We start from the raw sequence: 24,557 nt of genomic DNA on the forward strand, positions 1-24,557 counted from the left end.
TCCACAGGATGACCAATACACATACACATAGGTAGGAAAGCTAGCCATTTCTTTGCACACTTGTTGTAGCTGCCTGCACCTCATCCAAACACAGTCCTGTCAATCTCCTCCACCAGAAGCATATTTCCAATGCTGCTGGGGCTTACTGCCAAAAATACAAAAGAAAAAACACACACACACACTGATAGGCAGCTTCTGTTAAAATAAAAGCTTTGTTGATTATCATTCAAGGGGAACAAAGGATGCTAGGTAACAAAGCTTTTAGCTGGCAACAAGAAGGCAGCAGTTTTGTGGGCAGTGGCCATGGATGGGATCTGCAGCTTCTCCAATGCCACCCACTTGACACTGCTGTTCTCGCGTGCACTCCCTGCCCAAATCATTCACATAAATGCAGCCACCCTGGCAGCAGCATGAGAACAGCAGTGCTGGGCAGGTGGACCTCAGCTAACTCGGGTGTGCATACTAGTTAACCAGGTGCTAGTTAACAAAGCTTTTACTATACATTTTTATCTGGCTAGTTTACCTGTTTTAGAAGTGGCTCTCCTTTCCATTTCATCCTCACATTTGATCCTCCATATAGCTCTATAGAAGACCTTAGGCCAAGAGATAGCAGCTGGCACAAGGATAATCTAGGGAGTTTTATGGCTGAGTAGGGACCTGAAGTAAGCCAGAGTCTTCCAGGCTTCAGTCTGATATTCTAACCACACAAGGTCTCTCCCATTCTTTCAAAGATCAAGCCAACAAGTAGAGAATTTGGAACTTCAGCCTAGCTCACAAACAAAAGGGTAGGGAGTCTGTTTCTGGACCATACCAATTTAGATAGCAAATGCCCACGGAAGGGGAGAGAACATGGTTTAACAGTTATACATAGAAAACATCACTGTATATTTTTTAAAAACTGGCAATGTCATGGAGAAGGATTCTAGATGAGCCTTCTCCCTATCATGCTAACTTTCAGTTTGCAAACAGCCTTTCCATAAAGGTCAGTCTAATGAGCAGCCAGCTGCAATCTAAAGCAAATAGTTCAGAACAACTTTACTTCCTCAGCCACCATAAGTATGCACGTGTGCGTTAACTCAGCCTTAATCTCATCCAAAGCAAAGCAACAATTACCTTATGATTTTTTTCAGGCAAGAGGAACAGTACCGGTGTCCGCACTGGGCTTGGAATGGCCGCCTTAAAATATTCTTACACTCCGTACACAGGTACTTCCCCTCCAACTCAGTTCCAAGGATCTCCTTTGGAAACCCTGGCTTATTTACTTCCAGAGAGCTGGGGGGAGTCAGGTTTGCTGCTGCCATGTGAACCAGAGCATCAACGTGGGCTTCAAGACACTGGAAGAAAGAAAAAAACACTTTAAGATTCACTCAAGGAAGGGTTTTTTTTCCTACAATGATAGGCATTTATGCACACCTTAATGCACCTGTGACCTGGCAGAGTTGCACCTACACCTGGTGGTGCATTTTGGGAAGCAGGATTACAAAAAGCTCAAGATGTTGACTTGCATTCTGCAGTGGTCATCATGTCTGTTCCAAAAGGCTCAGTGGTGGACACCACCTCCCAAAGCTTTTTCTTGTGGCCATTTTTTAAAGGATGGCTGGTACTATGATCTCCATAATCTAGAACGGCGATGGCAATGAAGAGAAGAGATACATAGCAGCTCACCTATGATGACCCAGCATCTGAGCTGATTCACAGCTTGGTCATTTAACCACCACTCTAAATTAGTTCAATATGGTCGTTCAAACAAGAATCATACTGAGTGGTATTCTATGCACGCGTGCACATGCATGTGCGCACACACAGCCTCTATCATAATAAATGTCTACTAAGAAGCTCTGCAGAGGATTCTGCAAAGGTATGTTCTTCAGTGCACATACAGAGCTCACCTGAGGCACTAGCCAGGCTTCTTTGCCAAACAGAGAATGTTTCCTAGACCCCCCGACCCCACTTGAATCCAGTGCAACAAGGGAGGTTTCTCAAAGTGGTGACAAAAGTAGCCAAGCTGCCTTTCAGGAAAATTTGTTTGCCATTACAGGCCCCTTTGAGGATCTCTCAAGAACACAGCTGGAAAGTCACAAGTTACAGGAGCAACTGGAATCTCAAAAGTTTAACATGAGGACATGACAGTTTATTTTTTTAATCAAGCCTTCCACTGCTTCTGCACACTCTCTATAATCTCTGTACATGCACATGTGGTAGAAACTAACTACTCAGCTTAAACACTTCGGCTGCAACAGCAACTGGTGTCAGCTCACCAGTTGCATCCTCTCGTTCTGCTGCCCATTGGCAGAAGTGAAAGGGGCAGAAAGAGGTAAGTCAAATCCCATCATCGGCATTGCTGGTCAGGAATGAGCTGAGGGGGTCCTGTGGTGGATGCTCAGTCTGGTTTACCTACATGTGAATATGTATCATCAAATCGCTTATGGCTTATGGCAACCCTATGAATTAATGACTTCCAAAGCATCCTATCATTAACCACCTTGTCCAGGTCTTGCAAACAGAAGACCATGGATTCCTTTTTGAGTCAAATCATGCCGTGGCAGATCTTCCTCTTTTCCCATTGCTTGCAAATTATCCTAGCATTATTGTCTTTTCCAGTGAGTCTTGTCTTCTCATGGTGTGACTAAAGTACTACCCTGTTTCCCTGAAAATAAGACCTAGCATGATTTTTTGGGATTTTTGGAGGATGCTTGAAATATAAGCCCTACTCCAAAACTAAGCCCTAGTTACAGATTCCCCAGCGCAGCTGATCTGGTCACATGGGGGTGCAAAATCATGGGGAAAAAATAAGACATCCCCTAAAAATAAGCCCTAATGCATCTTTTGGAGCAAAAATTAGAGTAATTAATCTTTTGGAGCAAAAATAAGGCCCTGTCTTATTTTTTGGTAAACATGGTATAGCCTCAGCTTAGCAATTTTAGCTTCTAGGGAGAGTTCAGTTTTGATCTGATCTAGAACCCATATATTTGCTTTTTTGATGGTCCATTCTAAGCACAGCCTTGCTCCTAAACCATTTTAGTCTCCCCGTCTACTTCCACATTCCGTCAGCCCAGGCACACAGCAATGGCTTCCTTACACAACTGAGCCAATCTACAAGTCATTTAACACCCTTAATTTTACCAATCCATTTCTATATCGCTCTTTGATGCTCCATAGAGCACAAGTCTTTTGGGAATCTTGTTCATGCCTTACCTCTCCTCTCTGGCAGATGGTATTTAAAACAATGCAAATTAGGGAGAACCTAATTAGGAGCTTGTGTTCTGCTATGGCCTTTAGAGCTGAAGCAGTTTCCCAGGCCCCAGTGAAAGACATGTAAATAAGTAATGTTTTATTTGTATGCCACCCTTCTCCTTCCCGGATCAGGTTGGCCTCCAACACAATTTTATAGTACTACATCATGCATTATAACATGCACTGGATCTTCCTCCTGACTAGGATTGCATCAGCTCTTACAAGCTAAACAGGGTTTGGTTGAAAACCTGGCAACAAGTCTTCCTCCAATACTCCGTAGTCTAACATGACTCACAACACAGGACCAGGCAACCGAGGTCTAGCCCCGCCCTTCATCTCCTGTTCCACAAACTGCTGGCACTTCATCCTCAGAAAACATGCTGCACATGTGCCACATTCTGACAGGAAAGGCTGCCAAACAGACTGTCAAAGTTCCCTCTTCACCTTCTCCCTTTTTTCTTCTGTAATTTAGTAAAGCCCATCTAATTCAAAGATCTCCTGTTTATGCTTGCATGACCCTCTTGCAGCATATACAGTGTCTAGAATCTACAATGCAGTGTACAGTGCATGTACAGTGTGTCGAATAACAGCATATGGCGATATACTCAGGATCACACCAAATATATCCGCTGAAGTGATGGGAGATTGGTGTTATTCTATTGGCAAAGACTGTAATAACCACAATGGTTTTTTCCTGAAAAGGAGGGCTGTATTTTTTTTTAAGTCACCACCAAACGGTTGGGAATAAAACACCGGCAATGGTAGGACTGCCAACCTTTAGGTGATACCTGGAGATCTTCCACTATTAAAATTGATCTCCAGACGACCAAGATCGGTTCCTCTGGAGAAGATGGTTGGTTTGGATGGTGAACTTTATGGAATTTTGCCCTGATAAGGTCCTTCCCATCCCCATAGGCCACCTTCGCTTGGCTCTTCCCCCAAAATCTTCAGCTATTTCTCAACTGGAAGACGGCAACCTAGGCAATGGCCATAAGCTGCAGAAAAAGTATGCAAGCAAAGAGAGACAAAAATGTCCTCCAAATGTTGTAGCTTTCACACTGTCCCAGTTAAGTGTAAAATTTAGTCTCATGAAAATTTCACTTTTTATTTTTTGAAAAGCAAACTTCTAGGCCATAGAGGTTCACACCAGAGCATCCCACGCCTCACTAACCTGTTCAGAGCTACTCAGCAGAAGTCCAAAACATGAACTACTCTTATCTTCCCTGCACTATAAGTATGCCACAAACAAGGAATCCATCTGAACCCATAAGATTCACTTCCAACTCCCCAGCATCAGAATCCAGTTATTAGAATCTGTAGGAGTTTAGAGCAGACTCTAATCCGGTAAATGGGGTTTGATTCCCCATTCCTCTGCATGAAGCCTGCTAGGTGACTTTGGACTAGTCAGACTCCTTTCAGAACTCTTAGTCCCACAGACATCATAAGCTGCCTGTTGTGGGAAAAGAAAGGGATTGTGATTATAAGCCATTTTGAGACACCTTAAGGCAGAAAAAAGTGAGGTATAAATCGTCTTCTAAAAACAGAAACTTAGTCAGGGAAGTGGCATCTCCTGTATAAGAACATAAAGGCTCTACTGAATTCCAAAAAAGGACCACCTAGTCCCACATCCAGCTTTCAACAGGGTCAATCAAATGCACACAAAAGCCTACAAGGCAGAGAAGCCCAAGTCACCTCCTGTAGTTGGCCCAAGCAAATTGCAGAATCGGAACACAAAAGTTCCATTTAGCCATCAAAGCCAAAAGCCGTTAATTAACTTCTCCATGAATTTGTCTTATCCTCTTTTAATGCCTTCCGCATTTGCTATGAAGCGAGGCCTGAGGGAAAAGAGGCTTATCTCTCTCAAGGCAGCCTTTGCCTCACCCAAAGGCCCACTGCAAATTTTCCTGCAGGCCTACATTTTGCAGGCACCCTCCAAGCCTCAGGATTGCACTGAGGGGGAATGGAGAGGAAAGCAGGAACCACTCACTGATGAGGAGGCAAAGAACATATAAGACTAGGAGGGAGAAGGATCATTTCCTGAAGTTGGGCTGCAAGGATTGGCTTTTGGAGGGAGCCAATCCCTCTATTCCAAGGGGGTGGTAGAAAATTTGAGTCTGACCTGATGAGGATCAGGAATTGAAACTGTGGTAGGGTTCTAGCTTTTCTCTGCAAGTTTGGATGTCCCTTGTATTCATCTGCCCTGTGTTTATAAGTGTTCTCTTAGTTTACTATGCCACAATATTGGTAGCACAGTATTGGAATAGAATAAAAATATACATATAGTCAGAAAGATTTATAGGTTAAAATGCTAAAAGTCTCAGTTAAAGTGGATGTTATGTGGGAGATAGAATCTGGCATTTCTCCCTCGCATGCAAAAAGCTGCATGGAGTATGGCACATGGAGGAATATCCCAGAAAGGATGAATGACGGGAAGGAGTTCAGCCTGGCCATTGTGAAGGTGCATCTGTGTGTGGGTGATGCTAGATCAGAAAGATAAGATAATTCTGAATTGTATTTAAATTGAATGCCTAAGAATTGGGGAAAACAAACTCTCGGGTGGTGTGAAAATAATGTTGCAATTTCACGGTCGCAAATTCTTTGCACAGTTGTCCTTGGTATACTCAATTGATCAGCCTGAAGCAAAAGGTCGAAGTCAATTCCAGTGGATCTAATCATATGAAGAATTTTTCTATACAGTTGGGTAAGTAACTATCTTCCAACAATGATGAGAGAAGATTCATCAGTTGGGAATTGAAGAACATATTCAGCCAATATTTATGATAGTAATTGTCCAGGCTCTAGTTTTGACAAGGGGTTGTCTAATTTCTGCACAGATTGTATAGTAATTGACACATCTGGGCATTCTGTAATTTGTCAGAGGAAGTGGGCTTGAGGAAATTCAACTGCACTGCTATATGCATGTATCCACACCAGTATTCCATATAGCAGCTGTGGGATTACTTTTGCATTGAAGAGGATAATAACAGCAGGAAGAAATTGATTTCCTTGATGGAAATAAAAACTGGATATTGCTAACGCTGAGTCAGGACCAGACAGTAGTTAATGGTAGATTTTCCACGACAGAAGTTGATTTGCTCAAGGCCCCAAACATTTGTGTTTTGCACCCAAGAAACCAGTTTCCCCTCAAGGCGCTTTGCACAAAGTTTGTTGATAGCCATACATCAGGCCTTGCCCTAACAGAAGAGGCAGTTGCCTGGGGGTGGCAAGAAGGGTGCTTTGGACCCTCCGAGTCAAGCCCTAGAATCAGAGTGGTGGCAATAATTTAAAGTCCTTGCCCACTCTAGGGCTGCAGGTAGGTAGGAGGGGCTGTGTGGGGCTCCTTGGAAGGGATTTCTTGCCCAGAGCAAGATCCCACAAGGCCTTTCCCCTTCCCATGACATCATAACTGATCACTGCTACCTCTTTGAAATATGTTATGCCAGCTAAAGGATGTCAAATAGAAGGAGGTTAGGAAAGACGGTGCTAAGCCATTGCCAGCCAGAAACAATACTGACTTCATGCAAGGCAGCTTTATATGCTCATGTGAAGGAAAATAATGGCAAAATCAGATTTTTAGGTGCCTGCATAACCTAGTGTACAAGATTTTTCCCGCTCTAGGCACAAGTGAAGGCAGAGGCCATAAAGCTGTGTGAGAGAACTCACACTCCAAGATTCAAACCCATAGTATCTTTAGAGCCAGGACATCTGCAGCAGCCAACATCCTCAAGAACCACTGCAACAGCAGATTAGACCACTATTCTGGATGGGGAAAGACTACACATTACACTGTTAAAGCTCAGTCCAAAATAACAGAAACAGAAATGAGAGAAATCAGGAGAGAAATGGCAATTTATGCCCAAGGCTTACATACAGTCTCTCAGTTTTACATAACTGAGGACTACAGAACAGGACTACAGAACTGGCTTAAAGGGTTGCTGCAAGGAAAGAAACTAAGAGAAGAACCATGCTTACTACCCCAAGCTCCATGAGGGAAAAACAGTCAAAATGTTAATTTACTTATGTCATTTATACTTCATTTTTGTTCTGATGGAGACCAAAAGTTGCTTACACCATTCTCCTCTACTCCATTCTACTCTCTCAACATTGTGAGGTAGCTTAGGCTGATAATGACTCACCCAAAATCACCCAGAGAGTTGCCAAGGTAGAGTTGGCAATCAAACATGGGTCTCCCAGAACCCAGTTCCACACTCTAACCAGTATTCCATACTGTGATTGATACAGCTTCAATATCCAAAACAACCATTGGTTGCCATTTAAAACAGTCACCCAAAAAATCAGAAAATACAAAGAACAAAGGTGAAGGTGAATTTCTATATTGCCCAACTCAAGTTACTTTCCACTTTCAGATAATTCTGCAAGGATATGAAGCAAGTCTTTAGTCATGAGGCACCTACTCTGAGATCACCAAAACCTACAAATTATCTATATACTCTTTGGTCCAGATTACTCTTTAGTCAACTCAAACATGTTCCCCAAAACATCTGGGAATTTCCAAGAACATAGCTGCCATTCTTCACATTCCTTCTTGTGGAAAGAAAAAAACAAAAAGAGCTCTAGTCATTGTCACCAGGAATGACTGAAAGAGTCATTTCTAAAAGCATCCCTACACTGGAAGGCAGGAATCTCTATTTAAGGTTTCCAACACTATTGATTCACAGTCAGCCAAACTGCTAGGGAGGGGGAGAGCTGAAGGAGAGCTCGAAATCATCCTTTTAATAGAAAGAAAGGTACCCTGGTCAGTTGCTATTCACTGTAGCAGTAGCATATTTAATGATATTCTCTCTCTCTCTCTACCTCAGTCTCCTGCTTGCAAATTGAGAATAAAGACCATTTTTTGCAGGGAGAAATGGCCAACAAACCTTCATATATGCTCAAAAGTGCAAGACAAACTGGTAACATTCTAAGACATAGCATTGTGCACACCAACAAATGCACTATATACTCCTTAAACTTTGAAAACTGAACTTGGAACTATACATAGTTTATGGAGGTCTCGTTACAGCTTTTATACATTGCATGCATGTGTGCACACACACTGATGCAAAGACACACAGAACGAAATACTATATCCTAGGCGCCTGTTCTAATTTTACAAAAACGAATGATAATAAGGTGTCGATTACCTCCATACAATCCGGGTTCGGTATTTTTAACAGGTCATTGACATTTGCTCGGCCACCTCGACTCAGAAGCAACCTGCCAAAATTCACACCACTTTCCTTCCCCCCAGGACAGGTAGAACGGAGGCATTCAACATTTGCAAGTATTCTGCAACAGCAACGGCTGCTAATTTAGAGGACTTTCCCCAAATCCGGAGAGAAGAGGTCTCTGAGGCACCAAACGACCCTTCCATGTTCAGGAGCACTGCGCCTGGGAACACCGTTTGCTGAATGGCAAACAGACGAGAAAGTTGCCTCGGTGCCCAGCAAGTGGGCTTCCTGGCGGCATCTAACGAAATAAGAGAATGAACTGCACAGACCTGATCCTGCAGTGCTGCGCTTACGTAAGCCTACTCGCATGCAAATGCCTCATATGGAACAGACAGGTTATTCCTCCCCAGTACGTGCAATGACTTGGACTCTACCATTGCAGGCTATATGGGGGAACAAGAGAATTCCGGAAGTTATTTCCTGCCCACTTACCGCGTTCTGGGGGAGGAAATCCCTTTCCCGCCACCTTCCTCGTCACGTGACCCGCCCCACGCCCGCGAGTGGAGCCCACTCAGCGGCAGCCCACGTCCTCCCTCCTCACTGCAGACCGGAAGCGCTTGGCTACATCCCTCCCCGTTTCCTCTCACACGAGCGCCTCCGCCGGGAAGCTCCGCCCAGATTTTTTGCGCTCTGCCTTCGAAACGTGGAGGCTCGACCCTGATGGGAAAGGGAAATGGTCGGATTTGTCCACCTGCATCGAATTCCGCACGTTGTTTCTGTAGCCACGCCTTTCGAAGGGCGTGGCCGAAGCTGCCGTTGGCGGTTAACTTTGGCGCGAGCCTTCTTTCCCGTCAAACCTGAGTCACCAACGCTCAAATGTTCCTGTTTCGTCTAGAGTACATATAGCACATAGAATCACATCCTCTGTTACTTTTTCATGCGTGTGGATGGATGGGTGATGGTATTGAAGATTAGATAGTGTGTATGGTACTGAAGGTAGATATATAGTATGCATATGGTATTGGATTTAGATAAGAGATAAAGATTGTGTGTATGTAGTATTGGATACATATAAGAACAAACCAGCTGGATCAGACCAGAGTCCATCTAGTCCAGCTCTCTGCTACTCGCAGTGGCCCACCAGGTGCCTTTGGGAGCTCACATGCAGGATGTGAAAGCAATGGCCTGTGGCTGTTGCTCCTGAGCACCTGGTCTGTTAAGGCATTTGCAATCTCAGATCAAGGAGGATCAAGATTGGTAGCCATAGATCTGTCCAAGCTTTTTATAGATCGCGTGTGTGTAGTATAGTATTAGATTTACATAGAAAGATTGTGTGTGTGGTATTGGATTTAGATACATAGATAGACTGGGTGTGTATGGTAATCATCTTGCCAAGCATATCGCTGCTGCCGAGCCCCAGTTGTCAGATGCGCTGTCCAGTGGGCCTCACCATGCCTCTCATCATTTATGATATAGGGAAATAATGCATGATTTGATTTCACACAGGACTGTTCACCAAGCAAAAGTGAAAAGGTGTCAAAGACAAGGTGCTGCTGATTTTTATTTGTCCTTAATAGTCACACTATTCTTTATCTAAACCTATATTTAAACTACAAATATTCTGAGAGGAATTGCATTAAAACTGGTGAATGCAAGGGGCAGGACCTCCATTGCAGCGGCGCAAATTCTAGTTAAGAGATTTCTTAGTGAGAACTTTCTTGTTCCAGTACATACTTGGAGCAGATCGATATGGGGAAAAAGTATGTGTTTTTACAGCACTGCTCCTGGCTTCAGCATTGGTTTTGGACTCTGCATATTCTGTTTTGACTTTTGCTAGATTATATATCCAAGATGTAAGCATTTTATTGTTTATGTTTTCATTATTGAAAACCAAAAGGAAGGATTTAAATTTAACTATTCCTTGTGCCCAGGATCCCCATCACCGCATTACAACTGAAAGAGATTATCAGTAAGAAGACACTGCCATCTATCAGCCAAACTTTAGTACTGCTATAAATTCTCTGGAGGGTCAGCAAACAAATCCACACAGAAGTTAAATAACATCTCTCTTATTTTTTGTCTGCCAAGTCACAGCCCAAGGGGTTTTCAACGCAAGAGAAATTCGGAGGCGATTTGCCGTTGCCTGCCTCTGTGTCATGACCCTGGCATTCCTTGGTGCTGTCCTTTCAAAATACTGAACAGGACTGATTCCACTTAGCTTTGAGAATATTTTTATACAGAATGTGAATTTTCAAGCTACACAAAACACTTTTCAAGCTGAAGTTTTAAAAGTTTAGAAGCAAAAAAAGACACCTTAAATCTTACAACATAATTATGTACAAGACCCTCCTCAATTTGTTTTGTCGTTGTTAAAGATGGTAAGCTACTCAGGACAAGGGCATATCTTCCTGTGTTTTGTAAAATACAATGTACGTTGAGGGCACCTTCCTTAAATCTGCAACTATTTAGAGACCACCACAATACCATAATCCTATGACATTTCTCCTCCCTTTAAAAACATCCATCTTGAGGAAGAATTCTGTGTAACCTATAAATCTACATATTTTAATACTGTCAATATTACCACTCCTACATTAGCCACAGTTTGCCCTGTTAAGGAAATAGGATTTCTGTTCCATATTCCCTCAGAGACTTGCTACAGCAATACACTCACAACCTTCAGTTAAAATCTATGGCAGATTCTGCATGGGCCAAAAACAGTGGTGTGAAAACAGTGTTTACACCATTTTCATACTGCTGTTTTTGACCCGTGTGGAATCTGCCTATAAATGCTTATTAAAAGCAGAACATTATATTGGAACTAAATGTTGCCCTCTGCCTTGATCTGCAATGACCCACCAACATTCTGCACAACCCAATCCCAGATTCACTTAGAAGTCAAGTTCAACAGAATTTACATCCTAGTGTACCTAGGAATGCAGCCTTACACTTGCACACTCTCCACCATGATCAGACATTGTTGAATCTAATAGATCACAACCTAGCCAATGTTTGCTGTTCATATGAGATCAGCGGTTATAGGAGTGCCTAGCTATTAAACCTCATGTTAAGTATCATGAAGTCACTTCTGACTCATGGTGATGCTATGAATGAATGTCCTGTGAAATGCCCTATCATTAATTGCCATGATGAGGGTCTTGCAAACTGAGGGCCATGGCTTCCTTTATAGCATCAATCCATCTCATGTTGAGTCATCCTCTTTTCCTTCTGCCTCCAACCTTTACTAGCGTTATTATCTTTTCAAGTGACTCTTATCTTTTCCTTATGTGGCCAAAGTATGACACCCTCAGTTTAGTCATTTTAGTTTCTAGGACAGTTCAGGCTTGATGTGACCTAGAACCTATTTGGGAGGAGGGCTCCAGGGTACCCATAATACTCTCCGACGCTACATTTCAAAGGAATCTACTTTGTTCCTGTCATCATTGTCCAGCTTTCAACCCTATACATAATAATAAGAAATACTATGGCGTGAATTAACTTGATCTTGGTTCCCAGTGACACATACCTACACTTAAGAATTTTTTAAAGCTCCTTCATGGCAGTTCTTCCTAGCCTCTTATCTCCTTCTGATTGCTTGGTTGCAGTTTTCCTTTGGTTGATAATGGAGCCAAGGAATAGAAAGTCTTCAACTGTTTCAGTTTCCTCATTGTCTACCCTAAAGCTGAGTCACTCTGCAGTAATCATTACATTTGTCTTCTTGATGTTCAGCTGTAGTCCTGCTCTGGCACGTTTTCCTTTAACTTTCACCAGTAGTTGTTTCAACATCAACTAGCACTTTATTTTCTGCCTGTAATGTATCATTGGCCATCTTAGATTGTGAATATTCCACCCCCAATTTTCATTCTATCACATGTAAATCTAATCCAGCTTTCTTTATGATATGCTCTGTATAGATTGAAAGGGTACAGAGATAAAATAGAGGCCTTATATCCTACATAAACTGAAATATTAGAAAACTTGCTGGGGAGGGGATGATTCTTGTTTATCACTTCCTCCTTTTATCCCAACCACCACCCTATGGGGTTGGCTGTGTGTAGAGAAAGGTGACCCACCAAAATCACCCAGATCACTTCTTGGTTGAATAAAAACTTGAACCTAGATTTTAATTATTAGCCTAGCATTAGTCACTACTCCAGAGTTGCTCACAGCAGGCTTTTATTTCTAATAAAACATGTAAATGGCCAGGATACAAACATGTTTGCCTAAAGAGGATTTCCAGATTAATCTACTAGGATTTGAATGTTAAAAAATTCATTTACACTTTATTTTACTTAAAATATTTATCGGCTCACATTTCTCCCAACAATTAGAGCCCTACAGGCAGATCATAGCACAAGCTAAACCCAGGAAGAACAGACAATATAAAAGCACAAGCCAGATATAAGGACTCCTCCAACGAACCTTCAAGAGCCTTTCTGAGAAACCCAGCCCTCAAAGCTGCCAAAGAAGCCATTCCACAACCTGAGGTTTTGCGGTGCTCTCACTTTTATACACGCGATAATAAAAACATTTTCACCAATTAACTGAGTATAGTTATTTAATTATAAGCATTTAAAATTCTATTTTCCTACATATAATCTATATAATTATCTCTCTCTTCTTTATCCGTTTAGTCATGTCCGACTCTAGTTATTATATAGATATTTTATAAATTGTAACTAAAACATTTTTAAATTGGTAATTCTCATGCTGCTCTTCCACATGGGCAGACCCTCTCTGTCAGTTTTTCTGTACGCATGCCCACGCGATTGCAACACTCCAGCCTGGAGCACAACTCTTATCTCCATGACGCAATAAAAAAACAGCCTGAGATCATCCCCAACACTAGCTATCCATATAACGATGCTGTGATTGGCTCTTTGGTAAGCGTAGCACAACAGGTATCTCTTTTGCCTACTAAATAGGCAAGACTTTAGCCTGACGTTTCCATCTCCGCCAATTAAAAAAGGGGGGAGGATTTGATCGGCAGCTCACCATGACCTATCAGAGGACGCAGTTTAGCGACGCAGGCGAAGAGGCTGCTTTATGACGTTCGCGAGGGCAGACAGTTATGGAGTGGGAGGGTTCAGCATCTACGGTAGCCAATAATGAGGCTCTGAGCGTGAGTAGCGTGCGCCGGGACTAATCGGCGCACACCCAATCAGCTTTCTAAACCGCCTCCTCAACGGAAGAAGGGAATAAGGGGGACGGCCTATTGCGGAGACTGAACAGGACCGAGAGGCCATGGCAGAAAGTGACTGGGACACGGTGACGGTTCTGCGCAAGAAAGGCCCGAGCGCGGCCCAAGCCAAGTCCAAGCAGGTAAGGGAGAGAAGAGCGCACGCGCCAGCCCCGCTCCTTATTTGGGTGGGGTGTACAACCATCTTCAGCGATCTCTCCGAGTCAGGTGACTCAGCATCCTCCCCCCCCTTTAGAATCTGAGGAGGGGCATCGTTCGCCCCGCCCCTTGAGCCAACCTGTCAAGATTGCCCCGCCCACCGAAGTTACCGCACCTCCTCTCTCAGCCCCACCTGCTTTACCAGGTGTCTATTGTGGGGAAAGGAGTTTGTAAGCCCCTTTAAATCTCCTTACAGGATAGAAAGGTGCAGTATAAATCCAAACTCTTCTTCCCATGGACATGCTCTGGCTCCGCCTTTCCCTTGGCCACGCCCACCTTTTTGCTCCATTTAATCCACTAGTGCTCCAAATTAGGCCTGCTGCCTTTGTTATCCTTCCCCACTCCACAAGTCCATCATACTTGCCTTTTTAGAAATGATTTCCCCATATTCTTCCACATTTCATATTGCTCTCTATAGGTGGGCCATGAAGAGGTATGGTCAAAGTGTCTGCCCCTTACTGGGGACATTCACCTTCAAGTCCCTGCTCAATCCCCAGAGCTCATCAGGTGACCCTGGGGAAATCCCTTTCAACCTAATTTACTTTGTAAGATTGTGCAGTTATAGTGGAAAAATGACTACATACTCCAACCTAACTGTGTAGTCTAGTTAATTCTCACCAGTAGATTGTGTCCAAAAATACACATAATGGCATGTCTTTATTTTATGCTTCTGGAATTTGTGTAGATTTTTGGAATATTCTAAAAGTGAGCTGAGATTTGTTGAAAGTTGAAGAGGAAACTGAGTAAGTAAGCACAACACATGCAGAACTGCACAAAAAAAGGAAGGAAAGACAAGCTGGGGAAAAGATTCAATAGATTCCCTCACTATGGTCATAACATTTAGAAATTGGGTTCACTTTTCCCCCTCCTTTTTGTACTGCTGCCACCCCCCATCATGTAAAGGAAGACATTGGCAAGAATGAGGATCTTTTGCTTGCTTTCCATCTTTTGATTTTGCGAATTAGACTCAAAAGCCTAAGAATCTACATTATGGGAAGGGGGAAAAGGCAGGTAAAATTCTGTCTAGGAATTTAGTGTCGAAGGCTTTCATGGCCGGAAATAATTAGTGCTGTGTGGTTTCCTGGCTGAGATGGAAGTAGGAAGAAGAGCTTCCTGATTTTTCCTGACGTTTCGCCTGCATCTGTGGCTGGCATCTTCAGAGCCACAGATGCAGGCGAAACGTCAGGAGAGAATCCTGCTACAACATGGCCATACAGTCCGGAAACCACACAGCACCCCTGTCTAGGAATTGTTATTGTTGCATGTGCCACGGAGAGTGCAAAGAAATCTGATTGGTTCACAGTGCCTTACCTAAGATTGTGCAAGGACTTGGGGAGGTGCAAGTTGGTAGAGTTTTCTCTGGAACTTGTTTGGGCATGCTGGGAGCATACCCAAAGCTGGTGTGTTGTGTTTTCTAAGATTTCAATCAGTTTTATTTGCATTTCTGTTGAACTGCTGACCCCATAAACATTGGGGCATGTAAGCTTCTCTGTTTGACAGAGTGGCTCATTCCACACATGCAGAATAATGCACTTTCAAACTACTTTCAATGCTCTTTGAAGCTGTGCGGAATGGCAAAATCCACTTGCAAACAGTTGTGAAAGTGGTTTGAAAACGCATTATTTTGTGTGTGTGGAAGGGGCCTATGGAAGATAGAAGTATTTTAATTTCCACTGTGTGTGAATGTGTGTTGTCTTTTCCTATATTTGACTGCCTGGTATTGGAAGTGGAATGCAGGACTAGGTGGGCTTCAGCTTCTGTTGCTTGTTATCCACCCAATTGTAGGGAGAAGGGCTCAATACCAAATATTCTCTACCCCCGTAAGAACTTCCCTGTGATTTTGTGTGTTGTAATTGAAATGGGGGGATTCTGTGGTTCTATGCTGGAGCTCATGATTTGCCTGCGGAAGACCCCGGTTTATTTATTTACATTATTTATAGTCTGCTTTCTTCCAGGAACTCAAGGTGGATTACATATAGTGAGCCAATACCGTCACAAACAGTAGGCCAGTCAGTAAACAATACATTAGGATTTAAAAGTCTAGAACTACCTGAAACAACTTGAGGTATTGCATAACTCGTTAAGTGGTACATGACTCATTAAGTGGTATAGAAATTATATGGGATCCTACTCACAATAAGCTGACTATAGTAATATAGACCACAGTTTTTATGTATCCAAGCAATTGTATAAAACCATTTTGTGCAGTGTAATACTATTACCTGTGTAGAAAAGCCCCTTTGAAAATTTCAGGTTTGCGTAATTCACTGAAAGCCAGTGACTGGGACCTTTTGTGACCTCCTGGGACAGACCATTCCACACGGCAAGAGCCACAACAGAGAAAGCATTATGGGCAGTTAGTGGATTTTGCCCACTAACAGCATAACACCTGCAAAAAACCCTGCTGACTTCAGCAAAGTTTTTCTGGTGGAGCATAGGGAGAGAGGTGGCCCCATAAATACGAGAGGCTAAAATTATGAGGGCCTTTGTAGGTGATAGCTAATACTGTAAACTGAGCCCAGATGGACAGCCAATGGAGCATCTGCAGAATGGAAGTAAGATGCATGCTTTGTCTAGTTCCCATTAATTCCTATCTGACCTCCCATCAAAAGTGGGAGAAACCATGACCTTTAAAATATTTCTTCTTCCCAGACAGCATTACTCCTGTCTTTTCAGGGTTTAGTTTCAATTTGCTCACGTCTAGCCAGATAACCATCATGGATGGCCAGGCTGTAATTCAGGACCTCTACTGCTTATCCAGAAGATTTGTATAAGGATATATACAGTTGAGCATCATCAACACATTGATGACAATCATCCCCAAAGCTATGAATATTTTGACCTAAGGGCTTTACATAAAGATTGAAAAGCATGGGGAATTGAATTCCACCTTGTGGAATTCCACAAGGTAGGTCCCACAATGGTAACAACTGGTTTCCAGTAATAGCCCTTTAAGTCCGATTAATGAGGAATGATGTAAACCAGTTCAGTGTGCATCCCCTGATACCTACCTCTGCCTCCAAGCACCTCAGGAGGATAGCATGATCTACTGTATCAAAGGCTGCAGATGAATCCAATAAGAGCAACAGAGAGGTCATCAGCTATAGCTTGCAGAGCTGTCTCTGTCCTGTAGCCTGGCCTGAAGTCAGACTAGAATGGGTCTAAGGCCCTGTCAAACATTTGACAGGCTGCTTTTGATTTTGTGGATCATAAAACTCTAGCAGCATGGGATTCCTCCAGATCTGATCTTGATTACATGAAAGTTAAGTGAAATGAGTGTGCAAGTGAAAGGCAATGGCGGGGGAGGGGGGGTTCTGTCAAGATGCAGATGGTTTAGGATGACCTCACAGGGTATCCAAAGAAAAATACTTAAGAGGTCATTTGCCATTGTATAGCAATCCTGGTCTTCCTTGGCGGTCTCCTATCCAAATAGTCTTCTTCGCTTTCAGTTTCTGAGATCTGATAAGATCAGGCTAGCCTGGGCTGTCCAGATCAGGGCAGCAGCATATTATTGTCCTGCAAATAAGCCCACAAAGAAGTTATGAGGTTATATAAATGTCTTTCTGGCATGTGTGCTCACACAAACGTACGGTGGTCACTTGTGGCCCCATGTAGGTGTACAGGAGGAAACCTCAGCTTCCACTTGAAAACCAAGTCACTTGAAAACCAACTCATCCACCCCGGACGATCACACAAGTTACTATTTACAAGCCTGGCTTCTTAAGTAGCAAAGCTGGATGTAATTTGTTTTTTCTTTGTTGACTACTTAAAGTGATTTGGATTTCCTGGGATTGATGCCCCAAGGATATTACTGAACCAAAAGGGTGCCTTTTTCCTCCCCTCTTTTTCACTGTGCCGCCTTTGTGGGCTGCCTGAATGCCTCCCTGCGGAATGCTTTGTATGCTAGTGGCTTATCTGCCTAACAAAAGGGGCCATGTCCTCTATTTAACACTAATTGTCGCTCTAGCACACCAACAAACAGTTCTTATTTGTCTCCTTTTAAACTTCAGTTCTTGATTCATTTTTTTTAGGCCGTATTAGCCGCTCAGAGAAGAGGAGAGGATGTGGAGACCTCCAAGAAATGTAGGTATTTCTGACACTTTAGGTCAGGCGAAGTTCCCTGAAGTAATTCCCAGAAGATAGCTTTTTCCTGTTATAATAAATGTCTCTTTGGTTTGAAAAACTGTTTACTGAGTAGGACTCTGAGCTTATTCTTTGTGAAATCTGTCTTCGTAGCTTAAATAGGTATTCAGCAAAGATTGCCAGGGCTTCGGTCCCATATGCCTCATTATTCTGAGTACCAATTAACATCCCAGCCACAGTCTTGTTGCTTAGATTTTAGCCAGCGAGGGTTTATTTTAAAAAGCCCTATGTGTAAGAACTGAAGTGATGGCTAATTGGCTGCTGCCCTGTCCTCAAGCCAAATCTGGTCCCGTAATGACAGGTGGCCCTGCAGTTGGTAGTCTCAAAGGGCAGGTGAATAAGCAGCATCTAGAGCCACAGAACCGATCATCAGACTCCTTGGGGTGGGGACAGCACAGGAGATTACATTTTTCCCCCGAGTGATCCTCCAAGGAATCTAGTTGCTAAATAGAAAAAATTGCCTTACTGTATCAGATCGAGGGTCTACTTATGTACTCAGACAATGGCCAGGCAGATAACAGCAAGGACCTGGCAAGAAGCAAGTCTAGACAGTGATGGTCATTCTTTGTGTTCCCAGTATCAAGAAAGTGAGGGCGTACTTCCTTAGTACAAGAAAGATCTGTTCATAGGTGTAAGTTCCTGGAAATTAAATTTTAGCCACCTTTTAATCCGTGGATAGCTGCCTTGAGAATATCACGCTGGCAGTGCACTGCACAGAAATTTTTCCCATCCTCTTCCCTAGGAATCTACCAATATTTGAAACCCTTGAAGCAGAATAAGCCAGGAACAAAACAAAAACATTGAAGGCACAAGGCAGAGGTGGTGTGGTGGTTAAGAGCAGGTGGATTCTAATCAGGAGAACTGGGTTTGATTCCCCACTCCTCCACCTGAGTGGCAGAGGCTTATCTGGTGAACCAGATGTGTTTCCGCACTCCTACATTCCTGCTGGGTGACGTTGGGCTAGTCCAGTGGTGGCAAACCTTTGGCACTCCAGATGTTATGGACTACAGTTCCCATCAGCCCCTTCCAGCATGGCCAATGGGCCATGCTGGCAGGGGCTGATGGGAATTGTAGTCCATAACATCTGGAGTGCCAAAGGTTCGCCACCACGGGGCTAGTCACAGTTCTTTGGAACTCTCTCAGCCGCATCAACCTCACAAGGTCTCTGTTGTGGAGAGAGGAGGGGAAAGGAGCTTGTAAGCCACTTTGAACCTCCTTAAAGGAGAGAAAGGTGAGGTATAAATCCAAACTCTTCTTCTTCAAATGACTATTGAGTTCACTTGGGACACTGCTCAACTTGCTCTTCTGCACTCTGTTAGACAGACTTTGATTATAGTTGCTGTGCCTGCTCTCCAGTTTCTCTCCCAAGCACCCCTAGTGGTATGGTTAACTTGGCAACACCTCTTACCTGTATCAAGAGAGTGAAAATTCTGATGAGTTTCTCATCCAAACTCCAGGGGCAGCGGGCCAAAACAAGCAGCACTCTATTACAAAGAACACAGCAAAGCTGGACCGGGAGACAGAGGAGCTGCATCACGACAGGGTCCCCCTTGAGGTGGGGAAAGTGATCCAGCAAGGCCGGCAGAGCAAGGGGCTCACCCAGAAGGATCTGGCCACGGTAGGTATTCGTCACCTTATACAAATGGAGCAGTGAGAAGGTGGGCTATGAAATGGCATTGCTGGGGCTGGAAAGAGAACCCACCCAGAAAAGACACACAACACACGTGCTTTTCTGATTGCCTGTGGAAGACGTGATGAAATTCAGGTTAAGGCCCACAAACACACGCACCTCTTAATCAAACAGGCAGTGACTAATCTGATGTCTCTTTTCTGTCGCACCCAGGCTTAGCCTCTGGCAGTCGTTTTTACAGTTGTCACATTGCTTTATGATACTGGATGTGTCTGTAGCAACTTAAGGGTGGGGCACTGGTAGCCAGCACCAGGATAGCAGAATAGGCTAACCTGTAGCATCTTAGCTGCAGAACCAACTTGGCTACCATTCAAACCTTTGAGCTGGCTTTAAAATACATAGCTCACTGGACCAACCCATCAGTTTAGGTAACCATACAAGGCCTTTCCCATCATCCTTTTGTGAGTGAGAAGCATTATTCCTAATGAAGGGCTGTCTTGTGGAGAGTTCCCATGCTCTAGAATTCTCTCCTTAGGCATGCAAACTAGGTTTCAACTCAAATGCCAGGAAAAATCTGTCTTGTTTTCTTAGGCCATTCATGTTGGTAGATCTCCTTATGCGGGCTGAATAGTGTTTTTCATTGCTGTTGCTGTTTTATCTCACTCGTCTGGTTTTACTGTTGGTTTAGTTTAATTTTTAGACTTCATGTTCTTGGGAAGGGCACCTTGTGAGGCTTATGCTAAGCACACTTGAGCCTCCAAATGTAACTGCTGCTTGCTTACAATTGGCTGCCATCCTGTATTTAGGCTGCTTGCCACCCCTGACAGTTTTCAGCTCTATATTGTGGATAACTTATATTCATACCTTGTTCTAAGTACCACAGGCTTCTGGGAAATATAAAACATCTTTGCATATTTTCCCTCTTCCAGTGCTTACTGTTCTGCATAACTGAGGTTGCTTCTGTTAGAGGAAAGATCAAGGAATCCTGCACGCTGGCATGTGGGATCTTTATTCCATATCAGTGTGAGGAGACAAAAAAATCCACTGTGGAATTGAAAAATGTGCATTTTCTTTACTAATATGTGGTCCTGTTTACATCTTGTCCTGTTCCAGATATTCAGTATACCTTGCAACAGTACTATCCACTCCTCCATGTTTTATATAATTCTTACCTGGCCTTCCACATGACTGCCTCTTCCACAGATTTTTTAAAAAAATATTTTTAACAAATTCAGTGGGAGGTTTGACTGCTGTCCCTTGGAGCTGCATCTTTATACCAAATCTGACTGTCTAAAATTGTTGCACCCCTTTAGAAAATCAATGAAAAGCCGCAAGTCATTGCTGACTATGAATCTGGGAAGGCCATCCCCAACAACCAAGTGCTGGGCAAGATTGAGAGAGCCATCGGTGAGTGTTTCTGACCCATGTCACAATCTAAGCATTTGGAAAAGACAATTGGGCACAAACAGGCTGGTGGCTGAGAGCTCAGTTACATATTGGGCTCTGAATTGCTTTAAGGAGAACGGTGTAGAAAGAGAACTGTGACCCTTTTCTGCCCTGCTGCTTTCTCACAGGGATAGAAAGTCACACCCAAGCAGCTTCTATGTTTGCTTAGGAGAATGTACCTGTGTCTTAATTTTTTTCTCCAACCAGGAAAGTAGCTCAAGGGGTGACCTTTTCCCACTAAGAAAGTGATGGGTGAGGAGAGAGTTAGTTTCTCTTGCCTCATTCACTATTCCCCTCAGTAGTGCAATCCCAAGTAGCTAAACTTGCAATAATATTATCATTTATTGTTGAGCCCTTAGTGTGTCCTCCTGTTTGTGCTTTAGGCTGCAAGAAGCAAGAATCATGCATGTATTGCTTTAGTGCCGCCGCCCCGGCCCCCCGCCCCCACCACCACTTTGCCCTGCAAGGAATTGCAGAAGAAGAGAAATAATCCCAAGAAAATCCCAGAAGCACCCATGTCATACTTACTTTGCTACAGGTAGTGCAGTATTTTGCTGTCTGTTCCTGTAAGCAATCAGCAACTCTTAAAAAATTGTGCAACTCATTGCCAACCTCCTGCCATCTAAGCAAAGGGCACCAAGAATAACGGCTCTGGCATGAGGCATTTCAGCTGGAGTGCTGTAAATCAGCATGTAGTCAGAACTCTGAACAGAAATATGACCCTTTTTAACTGTTCAGTTCTGCAGGATGTGGCACCTGACTGATGCCCTAGTTAATGGCATAAAGGTTTAGCACCAGTTGGCTGTATTCTAGCACTGTGATATGTGAATATAAAGAGCCGTTGTAATCCACCACACAAATCAGAGATTTGGGTTCATGTTCAGCTTGTTCCTTCAAATTTGCTCAAAACTCCAGTCTTTTACCCTCAGTTTTGTAGGAAGCAAAAGCAGGAGGAAGTTGCACAGGCAAACACATTAAAAGATATTTGTTTGATCTTTGTGTGTCTTTAAAGTCTTAATGATAAAAAGTTTAATTCAGAAAAGATGGTGAAGCAGTTTGCTAAGTCCCATACAAACATGAACAGCTTCTAGATCACAACTCATTGTCCTCTCCTTCAGTGAGAGCCACAGTTCTAGAAGACCGCATTCCCCACCTCTACTTGTGGCCGACTCCCCAACTCAACAGTTCTCTCCTTCTCATTTCAGGCCTTAAGCTTCGCGGGAGGGAGATTGGGAGACCCCTCGAAAAGGGCCCAAAAGGGAAGTGACAACAAAGCCTCGAAATCAGTTTGCCCCGACTGATCTCGCCTAGCCATTTCTTTCTCCCAGATGGCCAGGATCTCTGTTTGTCTACGGCAGGCTGAACAAGAGGGCTTTAGCCGTGCTAGAGAGGAAACCTACAGAATCTCAGCCCTGCTCTAAACAGCAAAAACTTCTCCACCAGTGACACGCTCTCCTTCCTTTTTATGAGATTGAGTATCTAAATCTTAATAAAAGGCTGCATCAGTTTCTGCCAGGGGTGCCAAAAAAAAGCCTTTGTCTGTTGGTATTAAGGAGCAGCTTGGTCTCAAGAGAATCTCTTCTGGAAGAATTTGTGGGAGGGGCAAGAGTCAGAGAGAAGTGGGTGGGGGCATGGGGGGGCCGAGTCACGGTGGTGGCTCTTCTTTGTTTGTCCATTCCTTCCAGCTGTTTTAAAGAAATCTCAAATAAAGCTCGTTACCCTTCCGCATTAGAGTGTGGCTGCTTTAGGATATGGATGATGCTGCTGTATCTTTTGGGGTAGGATTTTCTTGCGCCAGTATAACTTAGAATTATAGATTCACAGAGTTGGAAGAGACCCTAAGGGCCATCAAGTCCAACCCCCTGCAATGCAGGAACACACAATCAAAGCACTCCTGACAGATGGCCACCCAGCCTCTGTTTAAAAAACCTCCAAAGGAGGAGACCCCACCACACTCCTAGGTAGCATATTTCACTGTTGAACAGCCCTTACTGTCAGGAAGTTTTCCCTGATGTTTAGGTGGAATCTCTTTTCCTTCACCTTGACCCCAGCAGTCATTGTGCATGATGTGGATTCCTTTTGAGCAACCCTTCTGTTAGTTACAGAAAATAGTAGAGGAGGATTAGATTAATGGTAGATCTCCAGGAAACATGATGCAACAGCCGTCTTCTGTCGCAACGTCAGGTTTTCAAAGGTATACTCCTTGAACGTGTAGGACTGTTCTCTTTATATGTTTATAAACATGGCCTCTCGGGAACTTGTAAATCCCCTTCAATAAGAATACCTGCTAAGAGTTCTTCCTGTCCAGCATCTTGACTTCAAGAATGGCTGACTTCAGTACCTCTCCAGCACCCACCAGAAGTGGACAAAGACAACAACTATCCACTTGTCTCTTCATACACATTGGTAATCATACGAACTTCTGTATAGGGAAGGCTCACAATTCACTATTATTTTTTACAGGCTAAGTACTACTCAGAATTCTTTAAGGTGCTCTATACTTGCAGCATTACATTCTGAAGTAGTGATTCTCAAAACTTTCTGAACTTGAACACACTTCTCAGCTGACTTTACCTTTTGGCGCACACTGCAGTTCCAAGGTGTGGCTCAGAGCTGGCTTTTACGTCCAAGTAGTGATAAGCATAGGCTATATATTGCCTGTCTCCTCCCTTGCTGCTCCTGTCCAGAAGCAAACTTAAGTTCCTGGCAGCACCGCAGGCTAGGTCTTGGCTCTTGCCTAGCCAGCAGTGATATGGGCCTGGCAGGTAAAAGGTGTCAGTTGGAAGTGCTTTGTCCACTGCTGACTGGGAACAAGCAAGCAGGCTGCTGGGCAAAACAGGAAAATGCTGTCCTTTTGCCCTTCTATCTACATCATTGGGAGGAGCTTGAGCCTGGCAACCCACCCACACGAATTCTGATCCACGGTTTGAGAAGCCTTGGTCCCAAGACAAAAACAACAGGGAGGAAAGGGAGATCAAAAGGGAAGGCTGTCAAAGGGAACACAAGAAAAAATGGATGTACCTGGAAGTGAAAGTGGATGAAGAGTCAGTGGGAGTACTACAAGGGCGAAGTACTGGCGGGTACTGAATGCTGAGCGTAATCGTACAGTCAACTGGAAGATCAGCTCTGCTATACTAGCACCAAAAGAGGAACACATATAGAGAGATAAGCCAATGAAGTAATGAGTGCCAAAGAGTAATTGGGGTCAATTGCCAGAGCTGGACCTTTTCTATGAATTTGTCCTGTCTTTTTACCAACCTGTAGTCATCACATCTTTGAGGGGAGGAGCATCAACCTCTTGTTAAGCATTAATACTTCTTTGTCAACCATCACTTTCAAGCATTTTCATTAGGTGACTCTAAAGTTTTGGCATTCAGGCAGAGGAAAAGAAAACGGTGATTTGATCCACATTCATTATTCTAGTCGTTATTCTAAAAGCCTCTGCTATTTCCTCTATCTTAGCAGGACGGGTTCCTACAATAAAAGGCCCCAGACCCTTTGCAAGGAAGGCATTCCAGCCTCTTGGTCATTTTTG

The 24,557-nt window shown here is 43.6% G+C and overlaps 2 protein-coding genes across 5 annotated transcripts in view; one reads left to right on the forward strand and one right to left on the reverse strand.

Annotated features, from left to right (window-relative positions):
* Positions 1-9,056, reverse strand: part of TRAF2 (TNF receptor associated factor 2) — a 30,477-nt gene extending 21,421 nt beyond the window's left edge. For 2 of the 4 annotated variants that reach the window (XM_048512492.1, XM_048512489.1), the window contains exons 1-2: positions 8,379-8,719; positions 1,114-1,334 (exon numbers count right to left, since the gene is read on the reverse strand). In XM_048512492.1, the coding sequence (XP_048368449.1) occupies positions 1,114-1,334; positions 8,379-8,384 (227 nt within the window). In that variant the 5' untranslated portion in view covers positions 8,385-8,719. The other 2 variants (XM_048512490.1, XM_048512491.1) reach the window with 2 other exon arrangements.
* A 4,513-nt stretch (positions 9,057-13,569) lies between these two features.
* On the forward strand, positions 13,570-22,750 carry EDF1 (endothelial differentiation related factor 1). The gene is made up of 5 exons (XM_048512353.1): positions 13,570-13,727; positions 17,835-17,886; positions 19,404-19,564; positions 20,890-20,983; positions 22,228-22,750. Exons 1-5 carry the CDS (start codon positions 13,650-13,652, stop codon positions 22,287-22,289), a joined length of 447 nt encoding a protein of 148 aa, XP_048368310.1. The 5' UTR covers positions 13,570-13,649; the 3' UTR covers positions 22,290-22,750.
* The last annotated feature ends 1,807 nt before the right edge of the window (positions 22,751-24,557 follow it).

The sequence above is a fragment of the Sphaerodactylus townsendi genome, linkage group LG12 (assembly GCF_021028975.2).
Source record: "Sphaerodactylus townsendi isolate TG3544 linkage group LG12, MPM_Stown_v2.3, whole genome shotgun sequence".
NCBI classification, from domain to species: domain Eukaryota; kingdom Metazoa; phylum Chordata; class Lepidosauria; order Squamata; family Sphaerodactylidae; genus Sphaerodactylus; species Sphaerodactylus townsendi.

Bases quoted from the DNA above. Each gene is read 5' to 3' on its own strand.
- EDF1 (XM_048512353.1), top strand. From the start codon at position 13,650: ATGGCAGAAAGTGACTGGGACACGGTGACGGTTCTGCGCAAGAAAGGC. The intron at 13,728-17,834 runs GTAAGGGAGAGA...CATTTTTTTTAG, and splicing joins CCCAAGCCAAGTCCAAGCAG to GCCGTATTAGCCGCTCAGAG. The intron at 19,565-20,889 runs GTAGGTATTCGT...GCACCCCTTTAG, and splicing joins CCCAGAAGGATCTGGCCACG to AAAATCAATGAAAAGCCGCA.